General features: G+C 45.7%; 1 protein-coding gene and 1 long non-coding RNA gene across 2 annotated transcripts in view; one reads left to right on the top strand and one right to left on the bottom strand.

The window, feature by feature from the left end:
* Positions 1–22,378, bottom strand: part of LOC310744522 — a 260,442-nt gene that overhangs the window by 176,096 nt on the left and 61,968 nt on the right. The window lies entirely within an intron of this gene.
* Positions 5,230–21,203, top strand: CFAP53 (cilia and flagella associated protein 53). Its single transcript, XM_083575746.1, has 8 exons — positions 5,230–5,444; positions 8,187–8,416; positions 9,980–10,153; positions 13,673–13,976; positions 14,144–14,362; positions 17,075–17,291; positions 19,235–19,337; positions 20,750–21,203. The coding sequence occupies exons 1-8, from the start codon at positions 5,364–5,366 to the stop codon at positions 20,970–20,972; spliced, it is 1,551 nt and encodes a 516-aa protein (XP_083431872.1). The 5' UTR covers positions 5,230–5,363; the 3' UTR covers positions 20,973–21,203.

The raw sequence follows: 22,378 nt of genomic DNA, 5'->3' as shown, positions 1-22,378 counted from the left end.
TAGCCACATCAGATTTGCATGCAGAAGGTTCCAGGCTCAATTCCCAGAATGCCCCCCAATTAAAAACTTGGGAGAGCTGCTGCCAGCTGTCTGACTCAGTGTAAGCCAGCTTCTTATATTCCCACAATATTCAAAGGGCAATGTAATTAAAATATACAATAAACAAACAAACTGTTATAAGAAAAAAAACCTTGCTCCTTTCCCCATATAGGAGTGTTGAAGGGCCCGTATAGAGTCCTTAAGTAGGTTCTCTATCAGAAGGAGAAAATAACAGAGGCCAACCAGAGAACACTGAGAAGCAAAGCAGCTAGTAAGCCTGATCTTTATTAAACTGTTGCAACAGGGTCCCCCACTCACCCCATGGAGGGAGGAAGGAGAGGAAACCAGAACAACAGTGTGCAAGCCCTTATACAGTAGAACCTGTACAGTGGTACCTCGGGTTACATACACTTCAGGTAACATACGCTTCAGGTTACAGACTCCGCTAACCCAGAAAGAGTACCTCGGGTTAAGAACTTTGCTTCAGGATGAGAACAGAAATCGTGCTCTGGTGGCACGGCAGCAGCGGGAGGCCCCATTAGCTAAAGTGGTGCTTCAGGTTAAGAACAGTTTTAGGTTAAGAACGGACCTCCGGAACGAATTACCGTATTTTTTGCTCTATAAGACTCACTTTTTCCCTCCTAAAAAGTAAGGGGAAATGTGTGTGTGCGTCTTATGGAGCGAATGCAGGCTGCACAGCTATCACAGAAGCCAGAACAGCAAGAGGGATTGCTGCTTTCACTGTGCAGCGATCCCTCTTGCTGTTCTGGCTTCTGGGATTCAGAATTTTTTTTTTCTTGTTTTCCTCCTCCAAAAACTAGGTGCGTCTTATGGTCTGGTGCGTCTTATAGAATGAAAAAGACGGTAAGCACTTAACCCGAGGTACCACTGTACTTACAACCGCCTCCGCTCCCGGACGTTCCAAGTTACGACCACGGCAAACCCAGAAGTAACTGGCGGGTTTTCCGCCGTTCATGCATGCGCAGGAGCGGCGACCGCCTTCACGCATGCGCAGAAGCGGGCAATCGCCACCCGCACCTGCCCACAACAGCGCGTCTCCCAGCGACCCATTTCTCCATAAGGACGGGCCTCCGGAATGGATTGTGGTCATGAGCAGAGGTTCCACTGTAGTCTTTTGAAATTGCCCGCCCTGTAGTCCAAGACCACCCTCCAAAACATCACACATACATCACAGAAGGAGGTCTCCAACAGAAATATATCACAGGAGGGAGGTCTACCACAGGAATTCTGTCTGCCAGGAAACCTGACAATGGTCACTGGTTGCTCTACCTGGGCAGTCTGGCCATTCTTTTGTGATGGTAAATACTCAGTTCCTGAATCCAGGTCACAGGCTCACCCTATTCATACACAAATACGCCCTTAAGACAGGATTTCTGAGCAAACGGACAACGGGGAGGTTTTCCCATTTCCTTCCTCACTGCAGAGAATATTTGAGGTGGCTGGAAGAGTCAAAATGGCTTCAGGATTGCTCTCCTGTACTATGTCAGAAACATGGTTTATATACTTATGTATGCGTTTGTCTTGTAAAGTTATGAACATATGGTTTTTATATATGAGACCTTAGAATTCGTATAACCAGGTATGGCTCAAAATATAACACCAGGAGCAGCTAAAAGGCTTTGCATATTTTTTGCACTGTGAGGGAAGGACAAGGGAAAGAGCCCTTATTAATTTCCAATTGGCGTATAGAACATTCATTATCCAATTAGCCACTAGATGGCAGTCATGCACCACACAGTAATATTAATAAACTAGACGGCTGTATCTTTTTGAGGGTGCCATCAAAAGGAATAAAAACAGGAAGTGTGAATTTGAGACTGAAATCTTAGACATACTTGCCTGGGAGTAAGACCCCCCCTCAGAGGTAAGGCTCAGAAGTAACTATATAGGATTACAGAAGACATGTACACAATTGCACTGTCGAACAAAAACACAAGGGACTCTTTCGCAGTCCATGTCTGTGGATTGATTGATTGTTATTATTTGTTCAGATATTTAAATCTCTTAGTTGAGAGATCAGTTTGGTATTGTCGTAAGAGAGTCAGGGTCAGAGAGGGGAATAAAGGAAAATGACCCTACCAATATCAGAATTATAGTGTTCTACCTTAAAAACCCCGCAAGAACATGAAATGCATCATTTGAGAATAAATCACTTTGCTGTGTCTTCTGTGTCCTTTTACCTTTTGCTATCACTAAAATGTATAAGAATGTATGCTGTGTCTTTTTCATGTATCGTTGAATGTATCATTTTGCTGTGACTTTTTTACCTTTTGCTATCACTGAAATGTATAAGAATGTATCTGAATGTATCCTTACTGAAATGTATCTCTTTCCCCCCAGGAATGCACCTTTACTGAAATGTAATGCTGCACTAGGCTGTATTTTCTGAATGTATCCAAACTGTAGCTGCCAAAACACTCTCCACCACACTGCCATCTGCTGGGTCTGCAAATAATGCTATGAATACAAACAAATACCGGCTCAAATAAAGTAGTTTTATTTTCCAATAAGTATGCAAACATCAGACTATCACACCCAAATTGATAGCAATGCAGAGCAGGATCTCACATTAACACTGCAGCCATTTCCCAACATCCAGCCTCACGATCTGCATGGTGATTATCAGCAACTATGGAGATTTTTCCTGTAGATAAGAAGCTCAACACATATTATCCCAGCCCGCCAGCAAAAGTGACACCTCCCAAGGTCTTACAGGGACGCGGATGGCGCTGTGGGTTAAACCACAGAGCCTAGGACTTGCTGATCATAAGGTCGGCGGTTCGAATCCCCGTAATGGGGTGAGCACCCGTTGCTCAGTCCCTGCTCCTGCCAACCTAGCAGTTCAAAAGCACATCAAAGTGCAAGTAGATAAATAGGTACTACTCTAGCGGGAAGGTAAACGGCGTTTCCGTGCACTGCTCTGGCTAGCCAGAAGCGGCTTAGTCATGCTGGCCACATGACCCAGGAGCTATACGCCGGCTCCCATGACCAATAAAGCGAGATGAGCGCCGCAACCCCAGAGTCGGTCACAACTGGACCTAATGGTCAGGGGTCCCTTTACCTTAAAGGTCTTACACCATCCTACTTGTTGTTTAGTCGTTTAGTGGTGCCTGACTCTTCGTGACCCCATGGACCAGAGCACGCCAGGCACTCCTGTCTTCCACTGTCTCCCGCAGTTTGGTCAAACTCATGCTGGTAGCTTTGAGAACACTGTCCAACCATCTCGTCCTCTGTTGTCCCCTTCTCCTTGTGCCCTCCATCTTTCCCAACATCAGGGTCTTTTCCAGGGAGTCTTCTCTTCTCATGAGGTGGCCAAAGTCTTGGAGCCTCAGCTTCACGATCTGTCCTTCCAGTGAGCACTCAGGGCTGATTTCCTTCAGAATGGACATGTTTGATCTTCTTGCAGTCCATGGGACACTCAAGAGTCGCCTCCAGCACCATAATTCAAAAGCATCGATTCTTCGGCAATCAGCCTTCTTCATGGTCCAGCTCTCACTTCCATACATCACTACTGGGAAAACCATAGCTTTAACTATACGAACATCCTACTTACCTTATGTTAATCCCCTCTTCATGCCATTCATGTCGCTTCCCACCACCTCCGCTGTTATTGATCTGTATTGGAAACCAAAAGGTATAAGAGTCAAGGCAGCTCTTTTGGTCGGGGTCTCACTCCGTTTTATTAGGTGAGCGGGGACCCTGTTGCAACAGTTTGTTTTTTCCTCTGTTCTTTCAATAAAGATCAGACTTTGCTTTTTCTCAAACCCTGGTGTGGTCTCTGTCTATTCCCGACCGGTACGGAGCCTTCCAAAGCCGCCCTCCTTCCAAGGTCGGGGTCTTCCTTCTGAGGCAAGGACCCCCTTAGGAAGGCAATTATTTATTTATTTCATTTTCTGGTTAAACTTTTTATTAGGGCACAGGTCCGTCCGTCCCCCCCCCCCCCCCGGAAATGTGGCCAGTTTTGGAGCAGCAATTTTAAGAGGAAACATTTTTGGGGGACTATAAAGTTAAACTCTTGACGTTGCTTAAACAGCGCTATAGCATGGATGGAAGACTTTCAGCAGTTGCGATGCTTCTAAAAGAAATCAGAACTATTCCTGCTTGCTGGGTTCAAGGTGATTGACACATAAGCTGCCTCGCACTCAGGGCCGGAGGGGCGCAGCTTTATATAGAATAGCTTTTGTTAAACTGTACTGCGGGAGGCAGTGGAAGACAGGAGTGCCTGGCGTGCTCTGGTCCATGGGGTCATGAAGAGTCGGACACGACTAAACAACAAATGTCATAAATGCCTGGTGACATTCTTATTTCAAATGTTGAAGGATTTTACCATTTCCAAAGTAATTCATAGACTGGAATTGTCCCCATCCCAATCTTTTTTCATTGCAATTGCTTTTCTTTCTTTCTTTTCTACAGAAGACACCCTTTTTTAAACAAACAAACAAATAGAAGCTCGCAATTGTTTTTGCTGTGTGTGCAAGTAAGTTAGCCTTGCCTAGTGAAAGCTGGACCATAAAGAAGGCTGATCGCTGAAGAATCAATGCTTTTGAATTATGGTGCTGGAGGAGACTCTTGAGAGTCCCATGAACTGCAAGAAGATCAAACCTATCCATTCTGAAGGAAATCAGCCCTGAGTGCTCACTGGAAGGACAGATCCTGAAGTTGAGGCGCCAATACTTTGGCCACCTCATGAGAAGAGAAGACTCCCTGGAAAAGACCCTGATGTTGGGGAAGATGGAGGGCCCAAGAAGAAGGGGACGGCAGAGGACGAGATGGTTGTACAGTGTTCTTGAAGCTACCAGCATGAGTTTGACCAAACTACGGGAGGCAGTGGAAGACAGGAGTGCCTGGCGTGCTCTGGTCCAGGGGGTCACGAAGAGTCGGATTTTACCATTTCCAAAGTAATTCATAGACTGGAATTGTCCCCATCTCAATTTTTTTCCATTGCAATTGCTTTTCTTTCATACTTTTCTACAGAAGACACCCTTTTTTAAACAAACAAACAAACAGAAGCTCGCAATTATTTGTGCTGTGTGTGCAAATAAGTTAGCCTTGCCTAGGCTGCAAAACAGCCCGGTTCCTTCGCTTCCCTTCCATTCATCCGCCATCCATTCATTCCAAGGAGCCCGGCTTCGCTTAACGCGCATGCGCAGCAGCAGCAGCAGCAGCAGCAGCAGCAGCCACGAGTCGAAACCTGCGCGCCGAAACGTCGGCCGGAGCGGCGCTGGCGTGATGACGTAGACGCCGCGCGTTCCCGCGTCCGGTTTCCACGGCAACGTCCGCCGCGGCATTACCTCGCCTCAGGCATGGAGGGCGGCAGGATGGCGAATCCCTATAGCCGAGTGGTGAGGGAGGTGCGGGGACCCAAGCCGTTTTCCTACGCCATAGTAAGTCCGTAGAGCTTTGAGGGGGGAATTGGGGAGCGCGGAGGGGACTGGTTTCCTTATATAGGGAGGGTTATATCAACCCCCCCAAAAAATGAACGCTGTTTGTCTAAGGGCACAAGGAACTAGTCCTCAATGAGGCCCGTCAGCGCAACGCTTCGCTGTCGGATGTAAGCCCCGCTGTGCGAGATGTGGGTTGCTTTAGGCTAACAGATATCAGTTTATGCATTGTTTCTTGTTGTTGTTTTATTCATTCCATTTATCATTTATTTGATGAGATTTATGCACCGTTTGATTGTAAAGGGCTGGGTGGGAAGTGGGGTGGGGGTGAACACCCTTCATCAAAGCGGTTTACCAAATATTTATATATAGGGAGAGAGAGAATGTGTGTGTGCGTATATACAGTGGTGCCTCGCAAGACGAAATTAATTCGTTCCGCAAGTTTTTTCTTCTTGCGAGTTTCTCGTCTTGCGAAGCACGGTTTCCCATAGGAATGCATTGAAAATCAATTAATGCGTTCCTATGGAGACCGCTTGCCAGGCTGGCGGTGCGGAGAAGGGCTTTTCTCCCCACCGCAAGCCTTCAGGACAGGTACGGGAACAGAGGGGAAGGCGCGCAGCGCTTCTCCTCTGTTCCCGGGGCTTGCGGTGGGAGGAGGGTTTTTCCTCCCCACCGCCAACATTCAGAACAGCATTCTGAATGTTGGCGGTGGGAAGGAAAACCCTCCTCCCACCGCAAGTCTTCAGGACAGCCATCCGAAGGCTGGCGCGGGGAGAAGGTCTCTCCGCCCCACCGCCAGCCTTCGGAGGAGCCTTCCGAAGGCTGGCGGCGGGAGGAGGTCTCTACGCCCCACCGCCAGCCTTCGGAGGAGGTCCGAGGACAGTGGGGAAGACGCGCTGCGCTTCCCCGCTGTCCTGGAGATTTCCCTATGGGCTTTTGTCTTGCGAAGGAAGCCCATAGGGAAATCCGTCTTGCGAAGCACATCAAAAAACGGAAAACCCTTTCGTCTAGCGGGTTTTTCGTCTTGCGAGGCGTTCGTCTTGCGGGGCACCACTGTATATATATATATGAATGTGTGTGTGTGTGTATATATACAGTCATACCTCATGTTACGTTTGCTTCATGTTACGTTTTTTCAGGTTGTGTCCCACGGCAACCTGGAAGTACTGGAAAGGGTTACTGCCGGGTTTCGCCGCTCACGCATGCGTAGAAGTGCTAAATCACGCTCCGCGCATGTGCATAAGCGCCAAATCGTGCCGCGCACCTGCGCAGATACGACACTTTATTTTATTTATTTTTTTGAAAAGTTTTTATTATTAAAATAATTCAACATTAATACACACATATTGTGAATATACAAGCATACAAACATACATTTCATACAGTCCTTAAAATGTTCAAACATACCTACACTCAATCCCACTTCAGGTTGCGGGCTTTTCATGTTGCGAACGGGCCTCCGGAACGGATCCTGTTTGCAACCAGAGGTACCACTCTCTCTCTCTCTCTCTCTCTCTCTGTGTGTGTGTGTGTGTGTGTGTATACACACACACACACACACACAAGCAATGAGATTGTCACCTATTTTGTCCTTTTACAGCCGTGAATTCAAAAGACGCGGGAAGCTGAAAGCAAAGATTGGAGTTAGAATAGAGCAAATTAAAGCTCATATCCGTGTCCCTAAACACCTGAGTAGGCTCATCTGAATAAGAACGGTCTTCAGCAGGCACCAAAAGGAATGCAGTGAAGGCTCCTGCTTGATATCAATAGGCAGGAAGTTCCAAAGTGGTGTTTAAAAATTATGCATAAACTGCCCTGTGATCCTCAGATGAAGGGTGACATGATAAATAAATACATAAGTATTTGGCTTTTCGTTCTCTGTATATATTTATCTTGTGTTTAAAGTGGCCTTGAGAGTTTGCTGCTTTTGGGTGTTTTTAAAATTTTTAATAATAACGATAATAGGATAATAATAATAATAATAATAATAATAATAAACAATTTATAATTTATACCCCGCCCATCTGGCTGGGTTTCCCCAGCCACTCTGGGCGGCTTCCAACAAAACACTAAAATACAATAACCTATTAAACATTAAAAGTTTCCCTAAACAGGGCTGCCTTCAGATGTCTTCTAAAAGTTTGGTAGTTATTTTTCTCTTTGACATTTGGTGGGAGGGCGTTCCACAGGGCGGGTGCCACTACTGAGAAGGCCCTCTACCTGGTTCCCTGTAACTTGGCTTCTCGCAGCGAGGGAACCACCAGAAGGCCCTCGGCGCTGGACCTCAGTGTCCGGGCAGAACGATGGAGGTGGAGACGCTCCTTCAGGTATACTGGACCGAGCAGCAGCTTCTCTTTTCTGACATCGGCTTCTTGGTTCAGACCACTTTCTTACATTCAGAGATCTGGGCTGCAGTCCCTTGTACACGTCTTCCCTGGAGTCAGCCCAGGGATAGACATAGTGCTCATAATCAGTGTCGTCATTTGATTTGTGTGAGGTGCATCCTTCACCATCTTTAGTAACTTTCAGGAGGACTTTGAAGGCATTCCTGTTTACCTAGGCATTTGGTGGCTGAAGTTCCTGGCAACCCTGAGATCACGGGATGAAATAATGTTTTTATATGTAATTTCTTTAAAGCAGCGTCCACTTCGTACAGAAGAAGTGTGCTCCGCTTCCCTTCGTCCCCTTGATGCTTGATGTAAAATCTAAATCTGATTCCTGTTACTAAAGGCATACTTCTTACAGAGGGCCAAGTTTCCCAAACCGAACGATGCCATGAAGCAAATCCTCCTCTGGAGGGAGCAAGAGAAACTGCGCCATGCGGCCGCGATGTACGCAAAGTCCCATCTCCTTGGCCGCCAGATCATCGAAAGGGAGGATCGGAATGAGCGAAAACAGTTCCACCGGATCGTGCAGAAGAGGGTTGATGTTGAAATGCAGGCCTACCTGGCAGGACAAGAGGAGAGGAAAGAAAGGTAAGCAAGCCAGTCGAGCAAGCTGGTGATTCAGTCTTGGGTTTCTGCCTTTAATTAGAGAAGGGCATACAAAGGATAAATTTGCATTCATTTCCTGCTCACTTTTGCCTCTTGGTTCTTCTGCATCTGGGCCCTGGAAGGCTGCCCACATGGGAATTCTGCCCTCAGGCTGAAAAAATGAGTTCCCACTGCTGCTTTAATGCTACTAAACTGGTCCCTCAGGAGGGGGGAGAACACAAAATAAACATGAAAGGTTTCATTTTATTACTGTTTAAGTTGATGTGCCTTACAGAAAGCCACAGCAAGTAAAACAGGTCTCTTGCTCCCAAGAAGTGTACAGTCTCACAATAGTGAAAGGCCTTTGTTCATCAGTAGGGCACCTGCTCTGCATGCAGAAGGTCTCAGGTTCAATCCCCAGCATCCGAAAGGGTCAGGAACACGAGAGCTGCTGCCCCTGGTATAGTCTGGCCTGGTATAAGTTGGATACCTGTGTTCCTATGTGTACTTACGCTTTGTTTCTATGGAGAATGGGGCGTACATTTAAAGCACATTCAGTACCATTTAAAACACATAGCTTCCCCGAAAGAATCCTCAGAACAGTAGTTTACCTCTCACAGAACTATAATTCCCAGCACCCTTAACAAGCTACAGTTCCCATGATTCTTTGGGGAAAACTGTGTGCTTTAAATGTGTAGGGTGGGCATGATCTGAGATCAGAGGGGCCCAAGCACAAATACCGACTCAGCCACGAAGGGTGCTTGTCTGATCTTGGATCAGTTGCATTCTCTCAGCCTTACCTACTTCACAGAGTTGTTGTGAGGTCAAAGTGGGAAAGACTTGTGCATTTTTCTGTAAGCTCTGCCGTGAAATAAGTATGTGGTTACACCAACGTTTTCACTGAAGAGGTGGGTATTGAGGGTGGATTTAATGGAAATGAGCAAAATGAACTTTGTGCTCCCTGATGGATACTTAAAGAATAGATCCTGCCCGCTTTCACCACTCCAGACACTAAATTCAGATTTTGGCCATCCCTAGAATTCAGCTAATCAAGCAAGCCTTACTTGGTTTGACATCACAACTTTGCTCCTGTTTTTTAAATGGAAGGACCAAGACCCTGGTCTGCAGAGTACACGATAAGGAATTCTCTTCCACATGGTAGACAGATGAGACCTTTAGTACTATTTATTTATCTCATTAAATTTATACACTTACAAGGCCTCACTCCTGTCAGCAATGGAGCTGCAGAATTGTGCACTAACTTCAGCTTCTGGATCAAGTGCAAGGGAAGCCCCACACAGAGCACGTTGCAGTAACCCAGTCTTGAAGTAACCAGTGCTTGAATTACAGTGGCAAGGCTTCTCCAAGTTCAGGAGTATGGCAACTTGCCCCCAAACCCCTAATGACTGCTGCAGATGCCTTCGTATAGATACTAAATAGAATTCTAGAGATAGGGACGCTCTTTCTCTCTGATTCAAAGTGTTCTTTCTTCCACGTTCTGTAAAAAGGCGCAGTTCAGTTTTAACACCGTTGACAGTGATTTGATTTTTAATACATCCTTCCCAGGCTTCGCGATCTCCTGGAAGCCGAGGAAAAGTGTTATCTAGCTGCAATAGAATCGCTGGGAGAAACTATGGAGGACAGGCGAGTGAACATGAGAGCAAAAGCAAAATTGCTGAGAGACAAGAGGGAAGAAGCTCGGAGGAAGCTTGTGGCGGAAAAAAGGGATCAACAGTTCAGGTAAGCTGGTCATAAAGAGGGGCAGCCCAGGAAGGAGGAATGGGGAGGGGGCAGACAACTTCTCGGTCCATGAATTTGTTTTCTTTTAGATCTGCGGGCCCATTTGGACTTTTCAGTGAGTGCTGTGGGCACTATGGCCTCTGGTCACTTTCCCCCCCCTCTTATCTGGGCAATATCATCCCTGCTGAAAACAAGAGTGTGTGTGCATTCATACACATACAGTGCCTTTTCAAGGGATCTGGTAAAAGCTAGAGCCAGTAAAATCAATTTGAGCCTTGAAAAGCACATGGAACTGAAAGGGGAAGTAAACAGCCCTGGTGATCCTTGGATGAAGGCTGACGTATAAATTTAATGCATGAGATAAAGCAAGGAAGAGCATCTCCCTTTCATCTTCCTCCTTCAGATCCATGTACTTTTCAAAGGAGAAAAAGGTAACTACTCCTACGATGTCATGGCCATAAGGAGCAGTGGGTAGGGTTGCTCCATTGCTTTGGGGGCTCCATGGAGGACCTCAGGAGCACCACTGTATGAGCACCATGGTGGCAAACCCTGATTTAGAGTGTTAAGTGTGGTGGAATGAGAAGTCATAACCCAACAGTTGAAGACCATTGGATTAATCTTCCAGCAAAACTAGTTAAAGCCTGGAGCCGTGCTTTTGTGTTCAGAATAGCGCTGAGTCCACTGTTTGGTCCTAAACCAATGAACCGTTTTGAATACCAAACCTGCACTTCCTGAACATTTATGCAGGCTATCCTTTGAAATTCATGCTTCAACAAATTTTGCTGGGCAGTTCTCCAACCCAAAAATGTGTACAAAAACATGTTCTTGGGGGGGGGAGTGTGAACAAAAATGTGTATATTAGTGAAGAAAATGTACAAAAATGCATTATATTAGGGGATATCACTTGTAAAAGTCTGTCTGTTATGAGGAATGCAGACAAAGCTTGCAAACTGATGTAATGGCGTAAACTGAACTTAAGACTAGAAAAATGAGAAAGTGAGAGAAATCAAAACTGACAGCTTTGTGCATCCCTAATGATGAGAGGCTGCCAGTCATACTTTTTGCTGCTCTGAACATGGTTTGTTTGGGTGGCAAGAGAGAAATATTGTTTTACGGGTCTCTTAAATATATCACGTGGAAATGTTTTTGTATCTTCTCTTCTTTTTACAACACTTTTTTCCCTCTCTCTCCCCTGCTGAGACTTGTATAGAAATTGTAGTTTATTGCCTCTCCATCTGAGCTTTGGAGGCATTTATTATTTATTTACGTGTATATTAAAGATGTTTTGGATGGCTTGAAAGTGGCCATATAGGCATATCATTCCCTCTATTCTATCATAACGTTTGTCACTTCTTGCAAAGGAGAGAGTGTAGTCACACGTGATTCTGCCTTGCTCCCGTAAAAATGGATAAATGCTGGTAAGGGGCACCAATTTGGCATCTGACTTCCGTAAGCAACATTAAAATTTCACAGCTCTTGACAGTAGAGAAGCTTAGGACAGCAAAGTGAAATAGTTGAACAGCCATCTGTGAGAGCAGATGTGTATGTGTGGCTGTAAAAGCTGCTTTGGATGACTTATTTTGGTCGGATCAAACAGTTATGGAGCTATTTTGTATTATGAATTACTGCCTTGGCTAACGCTTTGATTTAACTCCTACGTTTTGAAATGTCTGTTACATTCATGTGGTTTAGAAGCTGCGGCTTTGGATATGCAAGCAGTGCTCTCCTTTCTCTTAAGGGAATTTTGATCTAGAGTCTGGATGGATCACTTTTCATTCAGCAGAAGCTTTATCACTGCCATCCCATTGCCCTGCTCCTCTCTGATCTCTTCCAGATGTTCTCTTTGACCGTTTAAACCAGTGATCCACTATCCATAGATCTTGTTTCTCTCTCTAAATCAGGAGTCACGGACTCTGGCTCTCCAGATGTGGCAAACACTTAACAACCATCAAGTGGTTGCATGCACTAACTATGCATGCCAAAGTCTCAGATCCCTTTTGCTCTCCTGTTCCCCAAACCAGCCTATTTACCAGCTGCTCCCCCAGTTGCCAACATGACACTTGCTCAATACATAGCTGTCAACTTTCAGATTTGAAAATAAGGGATCAGCAGCCTCACCTGTCCCGGGGACAGTCTACGGGATATCTAACAACCCGGGGAAGTAGCGGGAAACGGCGCTGGAATAAGGGAATTTCCCGCAGAAAAAGGGAAGGTTGACAGCTATGGCTCAGTAGTGCTCCTGTGCTGCTATTGCTCCTTTGAAAGAGAGAACTTCTGATAGATCGTGCCCTTCGTTTGCAGGAGGCATTCCTTTTTGTACAATATATCCATTCTCAATGCCAATAAGCATGTCACCTTTATGTTGCTTTATTATGCCTTTTTTTAGCGTATCCAGCCGATCAGCAGTGAACTGTTATTTGCAGAGGCAGCGAAATGGCTGCACCTTCAAATTACACTTGGATGGGCAGCAGGCACTTAATAGCACTCCCCTGCCCCACCTTCTCCAGAAATCAGGAAGATTTGTCACAGTGTTGACAAAGATCTGCTCCAGCTGCGTTATGTGATATGATGATTAGTTTGAAACGATATGGAGAAGAACCCATGGAGTTTCTGGGTGCAGAAAAGTCAGTGAGGGAGTTCTTCTTGTCCGGTACAAGTGCCAGGGTTTGGGGCCCTTAGGCAAAATGCTTTCGGTGGCACCCCTCCCTGAGTGTGCCTCTCTGCTAAGTTGGCAGAATCTGACAGGTCAAGAGCTGAAGTTGCTTAACAGATAAACCTCTTGGACATCATTACCTAGAAAATGGAGGGGCATGGGCAGCATCAGGGGTTGGCATTACTGGGCAACTGCCGAGGCCCACATTTTAAGTGGGGTCCCACCGCTGTTATTTTTTATATTCGAAAACACATTTGATCATAAAATAAGTATTCAAATACATGCCATAAAACTACATACTTATGCATTTTGGCAATTTCTTTGGGCTGAGAACTGTATTTGCAGAATTTGGAGAAGTACCAAATCCAGAGGATAATTACATTGGGCTGGTTCTTGTGGATCGGGTCAGTTCATATTGGAATGTGCAGAACTCTAATTCATCAGGCATCCCTAAGTATCGCTAGCTAAGCCTTGGGGCTATGTAGCCTTCCATCTACCGCACAGCTATGAACCAACAGAACTAGCATTTTTGCCTTTGTTTTGTGCCTAGACATGCATTTTTTAGCCGTAATGTGAATCAGCATTATTGAAAAGGGCTGCAACTCAGAGGTGGAGCCCCTTGCTTTGCATGCAGAAGGTCCCCGGTTCAATCCCCAGCATCTCCCAGTCAGGACTGGTCAGAAATTTTGCTTTGACACCCTGCACAGCCGTTGCCTGTTAGTGTAAACAGTACTGAACTGGGTGATCCTGTGGCCTGACTCTGTATAAGGCAGCTTTCTGTGTTCCTGACGGCACAGTACTGTCTCCATATGCCTCTTCAGAAGCATGTTTCCATTCCTCCTTTTCTCTCCTTACCCATGGCTCAGAGTAACTTGTGAGGACGCACGGACACTGTGGAGCAAGAAGCATCTGATGGAGATATGTGAGGACCGGCTGGCCCAGCTGGCCCTGAAGGAGGAACTCAAGAAGCAACGAGCAAGGGAGGAGGCGGCCTTTGCGGCTCTTTGGGAAGAGGACAGGCTGGCCAAGGAGAAGCGGGCAGCGGAGGACGAACGGAAGAGAACAAGGTGGACTGACAGCCAGAAAAACCTCCTTGAAGCTCAGCAAACTGTGGCGGACGCTCAGCGGGAGGAGGCGAGGCGGCTGAAGGAAGAAGAGGCAAAGCTGATGGTAACGTAGCTGGTTTAAGAGCGTAAGGTGAATCTGCTGGGTCCAAGACGGCAGCCATTGCTACATCTTCGTAGCGTTGCGATTCTCCCAGTCTAGCCCCCCTGTTTTGTTGGGCATCATTAAAGCGGGAGGTGCGAGTTAACTGTCTCTCTTGCTGCTACTTGTAGGAAGAAGAACGTCAGCTGATGAAACTGGAGAACGAGCGGGCCGAGATTGAGCGGCAGCGGAAGCTGAGGGAGTGCAGGGACATGCTGCTGGATTCCATGGAGGAGAAGAGGAGGCGTCTCCACGAAGAGCAGCAAGAGGAGCTGGCTTTAGATATGAAGATCCTGGATCACATCATGAAAGAATCCCAGGAGGATACAGAGAGCCAAAAGAGAAGGAAAGTAAGGCTAGTATTTAATTCAGGTTTTGAGCTAAAGGCAGCAGATTCCATGTTTCTGGCTTCTTTGCCATTGCTGACTGTCAGATGGCAATGGTGGTTGCTCATGAGTAACCAGTCAGGACTCACACCTGTCTTTTACAGGTTTTATTTGGGTGCAAAACTATTTACAGTGCAGTACCACAAGTTCATGTCTGCCTCAGTCGCTAGCAGAATCCGGGAGTGGCTGTTTCTGGGTCCTCCCCCAACATAATAGCTTAGTCACCCCCAGCCTTTTCCTTCCTTCTTTGCGTTTTACACCTCTGCGCAGGGTGGGCGACGGAAGAGGCGTGCTTCCCTCCTGGCTGGCTTGACCAGGAGCGGTGCTGAGACTCCCAGCAGCATCCTCTGGTCCCTTCCCCTCTTCCCCACTGGAGGTGTGGCTTTCCCCACCACAGGAAGAGGAACTGCTTTGCAAGATTTTTGGATGTTCCCTGTAACCCACCTCCCCCTCAGCTTCCCCTCCCTATTCCGATGGCAGTCCCCTGACACTGACCTTTTCACTTGGGAGCCCACAACAGACTTCCAAGGAAGCCCTGGGCTCATGATAAAAAAAGGATCAAGCCTTGTTTGTGGATTTATCACAGTGGAGAGGAACCTCCAGCCCATGGGCCTAATCTGGCCTGCCCAGTCCAACCTGCCCAACCTCTCAGTGACCCCTGCCTCCCTGCCAGTCCTCCAATGTCCTTGTGTGGCGATCGGAGGTCAGCCCTTAAAAGAGCAGACAGAGAGATCCTATGTCTCCAGCCTTAGCACTAAGCACCACAGTGAGAAGTCCTCTGCTGGTGCTTATAGATTAAAAGGCAACATTCCTACTCAGCGAGTGCTGGGATGGGAGCGGGGGAGAAAGGCTGCCTTTTACTCTTATCTCAGATCTTGGTGCAAAGACTGGCAAAGGAAATCCCGATTCCTGCTCTGTAGGCAGGGGGATCTTTCTAGCCATCCCCACCCCCATGCTAGAGTAGAGGGGGCTGGAAATGCTGTTGTGTGTGCCTGCATGTGTGCATGTGTTTGTTAGAGAGAGAGTTTTTTACCTGCATGTCTGGTGTGTGTGCGCACTTGTGACAATGGATGCTGAACAGAGGTAGGAGCTGAAAATGTGGTTCTTAATTTGCACCACTCACAAACAAGAGGTGGTGACCAAAGAAGAGGCTATAATCTGTTTGAAACAATTTATTTCAAATACATCATCTTCAGAAAACCAGTGAATGCATTTCCGTTTAAAAAAGAGACAAGCATTATTACCACCACAATTTATTACCCACCCTTCAGGCTTAAGGTCCCAGGGCAAGTTAGAGCAATTAAAACACAACATTAACTGTAAAATACAACATTATGCGATATTAAAAACAGTTTAAAGCAACCTACAATTACAAAGATAAGGTGGGTCCTGAGAATATACATCTGATTCTCAAGGGTCAAAAATCAGAGGAAAGAGAAATTAACTGCACGTTACACAGAAATAAGACTTGGGGAAATGGAGAAAAAAGGAACAGGTACGTGCAAATAGCAATTGCATGGAAAACAAAGTGTGCATATTTATTTACTTTTTGTCTCTGCTCACCATTGGAATGTGCCCCCGCAACCCCCAATGGTTGGGAAAGTTTGAATCTAGCCCATAGGTTCTCAGTGCTGAGTTATCATATTGATTTTCAACCTGCATGAGTTCTCAAATCTGAGAACAATATTTAAAACTCTTCCCCCCTCTTACTTTCTATCCTGAATTTACTGCCAGTCAGTTTCATTAGGTCACACTGAGATCTGGTATTAAGCGAGCAAGCAAAAGATTTATTTCAATCTCCAGGTAGGGCTAGGAAAAACTGCCTGTCTGAAAGTCTGGAGAGCTGCTGCCGGTCAGTGTAGACAATACTGAGGTAAAAGGACCAATGGTCCAACTTGCCTCAAGACAGCTTTTTATGTTCCTCATTTTCATTTGGGGAAGGCTAAGGAGACGTGGGTGGTACTGTGGGTTAAACCACAGAGCCTAGGGCTTGCCAATCAGAAGGTTGGCGGTTCGAATCCCCGCAACGGGGTGAGCTCCTGTTGCTCAGTCCCAGCTCCTGCCAACCTAGCAGTTCGAAAGCACGTCAAAGTACAAGTAGATAAATAGATACCGCGCCAGCGAGAAGGTAAACGGCGTTCTGGTTCTCCAGCAGCGGCTTAGTCATGCTGGCCACATGACCTGGAAGCTGTCTGCGGACAAACGCCAGCTCCCTTGGCCTATAGAGTGAAATGAGCACACAACCCCAGAGTTGTCCGCGACTGGACCTAACGGTCAGTGGTACCTTTACCATTAAGGAGATGATGAGAACTTAGGTTTTGAAGCTTGTTCTCAATGGCCATATTATCAATGGTGAACAGTGGTACCTCGGGTTAAGTACTTAATTCGTTCCGGAGGTCCGTTCTTAACCTGAAACTGTTCTTAACCTGAAGCAACACTTTAGCTAATGGGGCCTCCTGCTGATGCCGCTCCACCGGAGCACAATTTCTGTTCTTATCCTGAAGCAAAGTTCTTAACCCGAGGTACTATTTCTGGGTTAGCGGAGTCTGTAACCTGAAGCGTATGTAACCTGAAGCATATGTAACCCGAGTTACCACTGTATAAAGCTGCAAAATTGCCATGACTCCCTTTTTATTTATTGTTTTCTGCAACTTGCTCCTCGTCTCTTTTTTGCAGAAAGAGCTCTTGAAAGAGCAGCAGATGTTTAAGGCCTACCTGGCTCAGCAGAGGGAGGATGAACAGTGCCAGGAAAAAGAGCTGGACAAGCTGCGGGCGGAAGAGACAGCCCGGATGTGGGCCAAGAGGGCCGCGAAGGAGAGGGCCATGAAGGAGGCCAGGGGCCGCTTGCTCACAGAAGTCATGGACACGAGGAGACTTCAGCTGGAGGAGAAACGTAAGGGGCTGTCGGGGACACGTTATCCGTGGGCCTGATTTACCTTTTATCTTGCAGGGTCTGGAACAGGAGACCTGTGCCAGTAGAGCAGGAACACTAAGCAGGGCTCTGTGCAGGCTGAGCTTTAGGACTCGAGCTCAGAATTGTGCACCTGAATTCTGCAGACTGCATAAATAATGCAAATTAATGCATCTGCACATCATGAATTCTGCTTCTATGAATCAGGAACAAGGAGCTGTGCAAAGAACTGGAACCCCACCCTTGGCAAAAGCAAAAGCCTCGCCCGCTTTTCCTGTGCCCTGGCCAAAGATGACGCCAGATGTTCATTGTTTGTGTGCTTTGAAGCCTGTATTTTACACTCTGAAGGGCCTGGACACTTGGCTTTTATAACAAAAACAAAAGCCGAGGTTCTCAAGGCATTGAATTGCATGCCTACCGTGTTCTGCACTTGTACAGTGCCATCGTAAATGCGCACAGTCGAGCCCATAAATAGGATTGCCTGCCCCCGCCCCATATTTTGTTAAGGATTTCCCCCTCCCAACTCTGAATCAGCCCAGCTCATACGCATATCCTCTTAAAGGTAATATGCATGCCCAGAATGCCACCACCTTGATTTGTGCTCAGTAGTTCGCAGCCAGCCAGTCCAGTGCTTTAAAGATCAGTGTTGCATGATCCCACTTTGCTATTCTGCAATTGCTGTAGCTTTTTGACTGTTTTCAAGGGCAGCCCCACATATGTTGCATTGCAGTAGCCCTGCCGGGAGGTTACCAGAGTAGTAAACACATGTAATAAAATCCATGATATAATACAGCAGCAGGAACAGGGATGGAACTAATTAGGAAATGCTTTTGTCATTTATTTATTTTTATTTCATTTATTTGTTGAATTTGTATTCTGCTCTTCATCCGTAGATATCAGGGCAGTTCACAACATAAAAATACAATATGAAAGCACAAAATACAGAATAAAAACAAAACCTGCCTTCTACAAACCAGTAACCCCCTCCCCTCCACCCACTCATCCATTTAAGAAAGTTTAAACTGGCCGCCTATACTCTTCCAGACCCAATTTAAGGTGCTGGTTTGAAATAATAATAATAATAATAATAATAATAATAATAATAATAATAATAATAATTTTTTTGTACCCTGCCCTCCCCAGCCAGAGCCAGGCTCAGGGCGGCTGACATCATAAAACTAACACAGTATACAAAGAATATAAGAACATTAAAACAGGCAGTCAATTAATTAAAATACATCTTAAAATTAGTTCAGAGCAAATTAAAATCTGGACAGATGGCAGTCTACAGGTAAAATTGAGAGTGGTTAATATTCTCCAGGGCCAACTGTTACCACTGGTCTTATAAAGGACCTGTGAATAGGCTAGGAGGCCTCATACAAAAAGAAAAGAATCAGACTGAACCCTGACCAAAGGCCTGGCGGAACAGCTCCGCCTTGCAGGCCTTGCGGAAAGATGTCAAATCCCGCAGGGCTTATACATTGCAGGACCACAATACCTGATTAATTCCCACTCCAGACAAGAATATAACTGCCCATTACAAGTGTCTCCACGTGCCTCCTCTGAGAGAGGCTCGAAGGGTGCGAATAAGGAACAGGGCCTTTTCAGTTGTGGCCCTCTGCCTGTGGAATGGTCTCCTAAGTAAGGCCTGTCTGGCATGAACAGATAACTAGCAGCTAAGGCAATGTTAGTGATGTCCTGGGTTACTGATAAGCACCCCCTCCCACCAAACCCTGTGAAAGCTGATGTTTTATGTATTGATTTGATTGTTTTGATGTTGATGGTTGTTTTTAACTATTTTCCCGGCTTTATTGTACAGATACTGCCCTGTGTTAGACGACCAAAAGACTAAATGCATTGTAATAATTCATTAACAAAAAAGCAGCAGCATCGGCCAATTACTTGTTCCATTTTTTGCCTTCCAGTGCAGAGAAATGCCCAAGAACAAGAAGCACTGATTCGGGACAGGGAATTGTTAAATGCAGCCATTCTAGAATTCAACCGTCTAGAAGAGGAGAAATATGCAAGGTACGTAATCACTCTTGATCCTATCAGCAGGGCTGGTTATACCTTTGTAGTAAAAACCCAGCAAACTATGCCAGTTGCACCCAAATTATTTGCAAGGAAAGCCTCAGTTCTGTAACCTATACAGGCAAGGCAAATTGAACACATTTTCATATATCTTTTCCAGAGACATTGAGGCATTGAAGCTCCTAAGTAGCAGTGGTTAAAAGGGGAGAGAGTGCTGCAACTTGGTGCAGAAAGTCCTGAGTTCAAGTGTTCTTAGAGAGTCTCGCTATCTTTCCTCTGTTTTCCATCCATAAAACTGGGAATTAAGCCCTTTTTCTTGCAGGGACATCAATAAGAAAAGAACATGTGGCGAAAACTCCTTCCACATTCCAAAGTGGACAGATTTTAATAACAAAGTCAGAGAATAAAGGATGATTTTCAGCTCGTGCTTAGAATCCTAACAAATTTTCTAATAGGGATAACAGCCATACACAGCACAAACCTATGCACCTCAAAAATTAACCTTTTTATTGAGCATTTCCCCCCAAATGCCACACCACAATACTGTGTGTTGAATACAGCCAAGTCACAATTGGAGTAAACCTATTTAAATCCGTTGATTTAGGTTAGTCACACCCACTGATTTTTTCAGTGGGTCTACTCTGAGTATGACTTAGGTTGATTCAATCCTATATATTAGAGTAGGGATGCAGGCAGCGCTGTGGTCTAAACCACTGAGCCTATTGGGCTTGCTGATCAGAAGGTCGGTGGTTTGAATCCCTGTGATGGAGTGAGTTCCCATTGCTCTGTCCCAGCTCTTGCCAACCTAGCAGTCCGAAAGCACACCAGTGCAAGTAGATAAATAGGTACCACTGCGGCGGGAAGGTATACGGCATTTCCATGCGCTCTGGTTTCCGTCACGGTGTCCCGTTGCACCGGAGGTGGTTTAGTCATGCTGGCCACATGACCCGGAAAGCTGCCTGCGGACAAACGCCTGCTCCCTCGGCCTGAAAGCGAGATGAGCGCTGCAACCCCATAGTCGCCTTTGACTGGACTTAACTGTCCAGGGGTCCTTTATATATTAGAGTACAATAACAATAGGGGGAGGGGGAGATAAGGGAGTGCATAGGCAATGAAAAGGATAGAAAAGCAAGGTGTGTCACGTGGAGGACAATAATGCATCCATCAAAGGATGCATTATTTATTCAGAGGTGCACATTTATTCAAAGATGCACTTTGATTCAAAGGTTTGCTGGAAAAGAGAACGTGGAGTGAGCCTCCTTCTTGTCCTGCACAGAACAGGGTGTGGGAGAATGGCCTGCAGAAAGGCTGTGTGCTTTCAGACCATGCCCTGGAAGGGAGTGTGTTAAAAGTGTTAAGTAGTTGCTGCTTCTGATTACGCTCATCCCTCTTTATTACGTTATCTGCAGGCGCACACAGCAAGCAAAGGTGTATCAGGAGGAACTCAATGCTCAGATGGATTACAACAAGCAAGCCCGTGATCTTGAGAAGGAAGAAGAACGCCGCCGATACGCTTTGTCCCTGGAAGCGGAAAAGCTTTACCAGCAGAAGATAGCGGACATCATCTCAAGACCTTACATGAAGTTGTCAGATCTCCATCCTTTGCGGAGGTACCTTGCCAGCAGTTCTTAATCTTAGACTCCAACCAACTTCCTTTATATAGATCTATATTTATAATTCACTGCATTTAAAACTCTCAAGTGCAGCTAAAGCATCTTCTACTTGTGTACACTGACTGAGGGGAAGACGACTCTAGAATACCATGTTTCCTAGCTTCTTTTCTTGGTCAAGCAAAATCTCCTTTTAAAAATAAAATGCTGTCAAAAGTTTTATGTTTTAAATAAAGAACATTGCATGGTGAAATTGACTGACTTCAAAACATTTTCTTTAAAAACACTTCTAGTTGTACAATTCAAAATGAATGCCTATATCCTGTGCTTTTCCATGTTATTTGTAATAAAAAAAGCATTTTCATTCCCTCTTTTTTTAAAAAAGAAAAGGTTGTCCATAATTCAGCATATATTCAGTTGACATTCCCCGTTCTCACCACTGTATGCTATAAGAATTGGTGTACTCCCTCTGTCTCACTGCAACCTGCAGTCCTGTGTACATAATGCCAGCACGTTCCTTTGCATAGCCGAGACCTGCTATACTTACAGCTAGATCTATGGAAACTAAGCAAACGAGGCTTTAAGAGATGTTCTGGACAAAACTTGGCATATTTAGTTTCTGTGCGTCCAGCTGCCATTAATGTTTGCAGAAGCAGGAGCAATCAAAACAAAAGTTGACAATATTAGGATTTGGCCAGATACCCCAAATCTCTAGCAATCTCTGAGAAAGAAACCGTAGGCAAGTCAACAGGGCTATGCAGATGTGTTCTCCCCACAGATTGGGGGACATTGGAAGCTGCCTTATACTGAGTCTTGTGGGTGACAAGGTAGACTTGATTCCTACCAGCTTCACGCTCATTTTGTTGACAATATTACTCCTGCCCCTTCCACTTTAAACATGGACAATAAACATGGCTGCCTCTCGGCCCCATCACTCGTTTTGCCTTTGGATCACAACTATAGGACAAGTGTTGAATCGCACACCACGAGGGGTTCAGTGTATTCAATCAGAAATCTGTTTTACAAGTCAGCTTGTTGTCACAGTATTACTGAGCAAGCTCTTGAACACATTGATCCTGACTTTCCAAGTATTTCTGAAAAGCTTCCAGCATTTGTAGCTAGCAGCAAAGTGACTCATTTTGTGCTGCATCTTCACCCCCAACACTGGAAGATTCCCACCTCCTGAATCCTGTTGATTCTCCCTCGTTCATCTTACCTGTTCCTGCACAAAGCTGAGCAAGTTCCATCCGTGATTAGCTTGTTTTGAGTCAGGGGTTACTTATGCTTCAAAACCGTAGGCAGCAATGTTTAATCAATTTCCCAACAGTGCAGTGTATTGGCAAGGATTTCCTATTTTAACGACTCTGTGTATGTGCAAGATCCCTTTACAGCTTCACAATACACAGGAGTCCTGCAAACAGGACTGAG

The sequence above is a fragment of the Podarcis filfolensis genome (genome assembly GCF_964270895.1).
Source record: "Podarcis filfolensis genome assembly, chromosome: 11".
Taxonomy (NCBI): domain Eukaryota; kingdom Metazoa; phylum Chordata; class Lepidosauria; order Squamata; family Lacertidae; genus Podarcis; species Podarcis filfolensis.
Note: the sequence above shows the minus strand (reverse complement) of the source record. Positions and strands in the feature narration are given on the sequence as shown.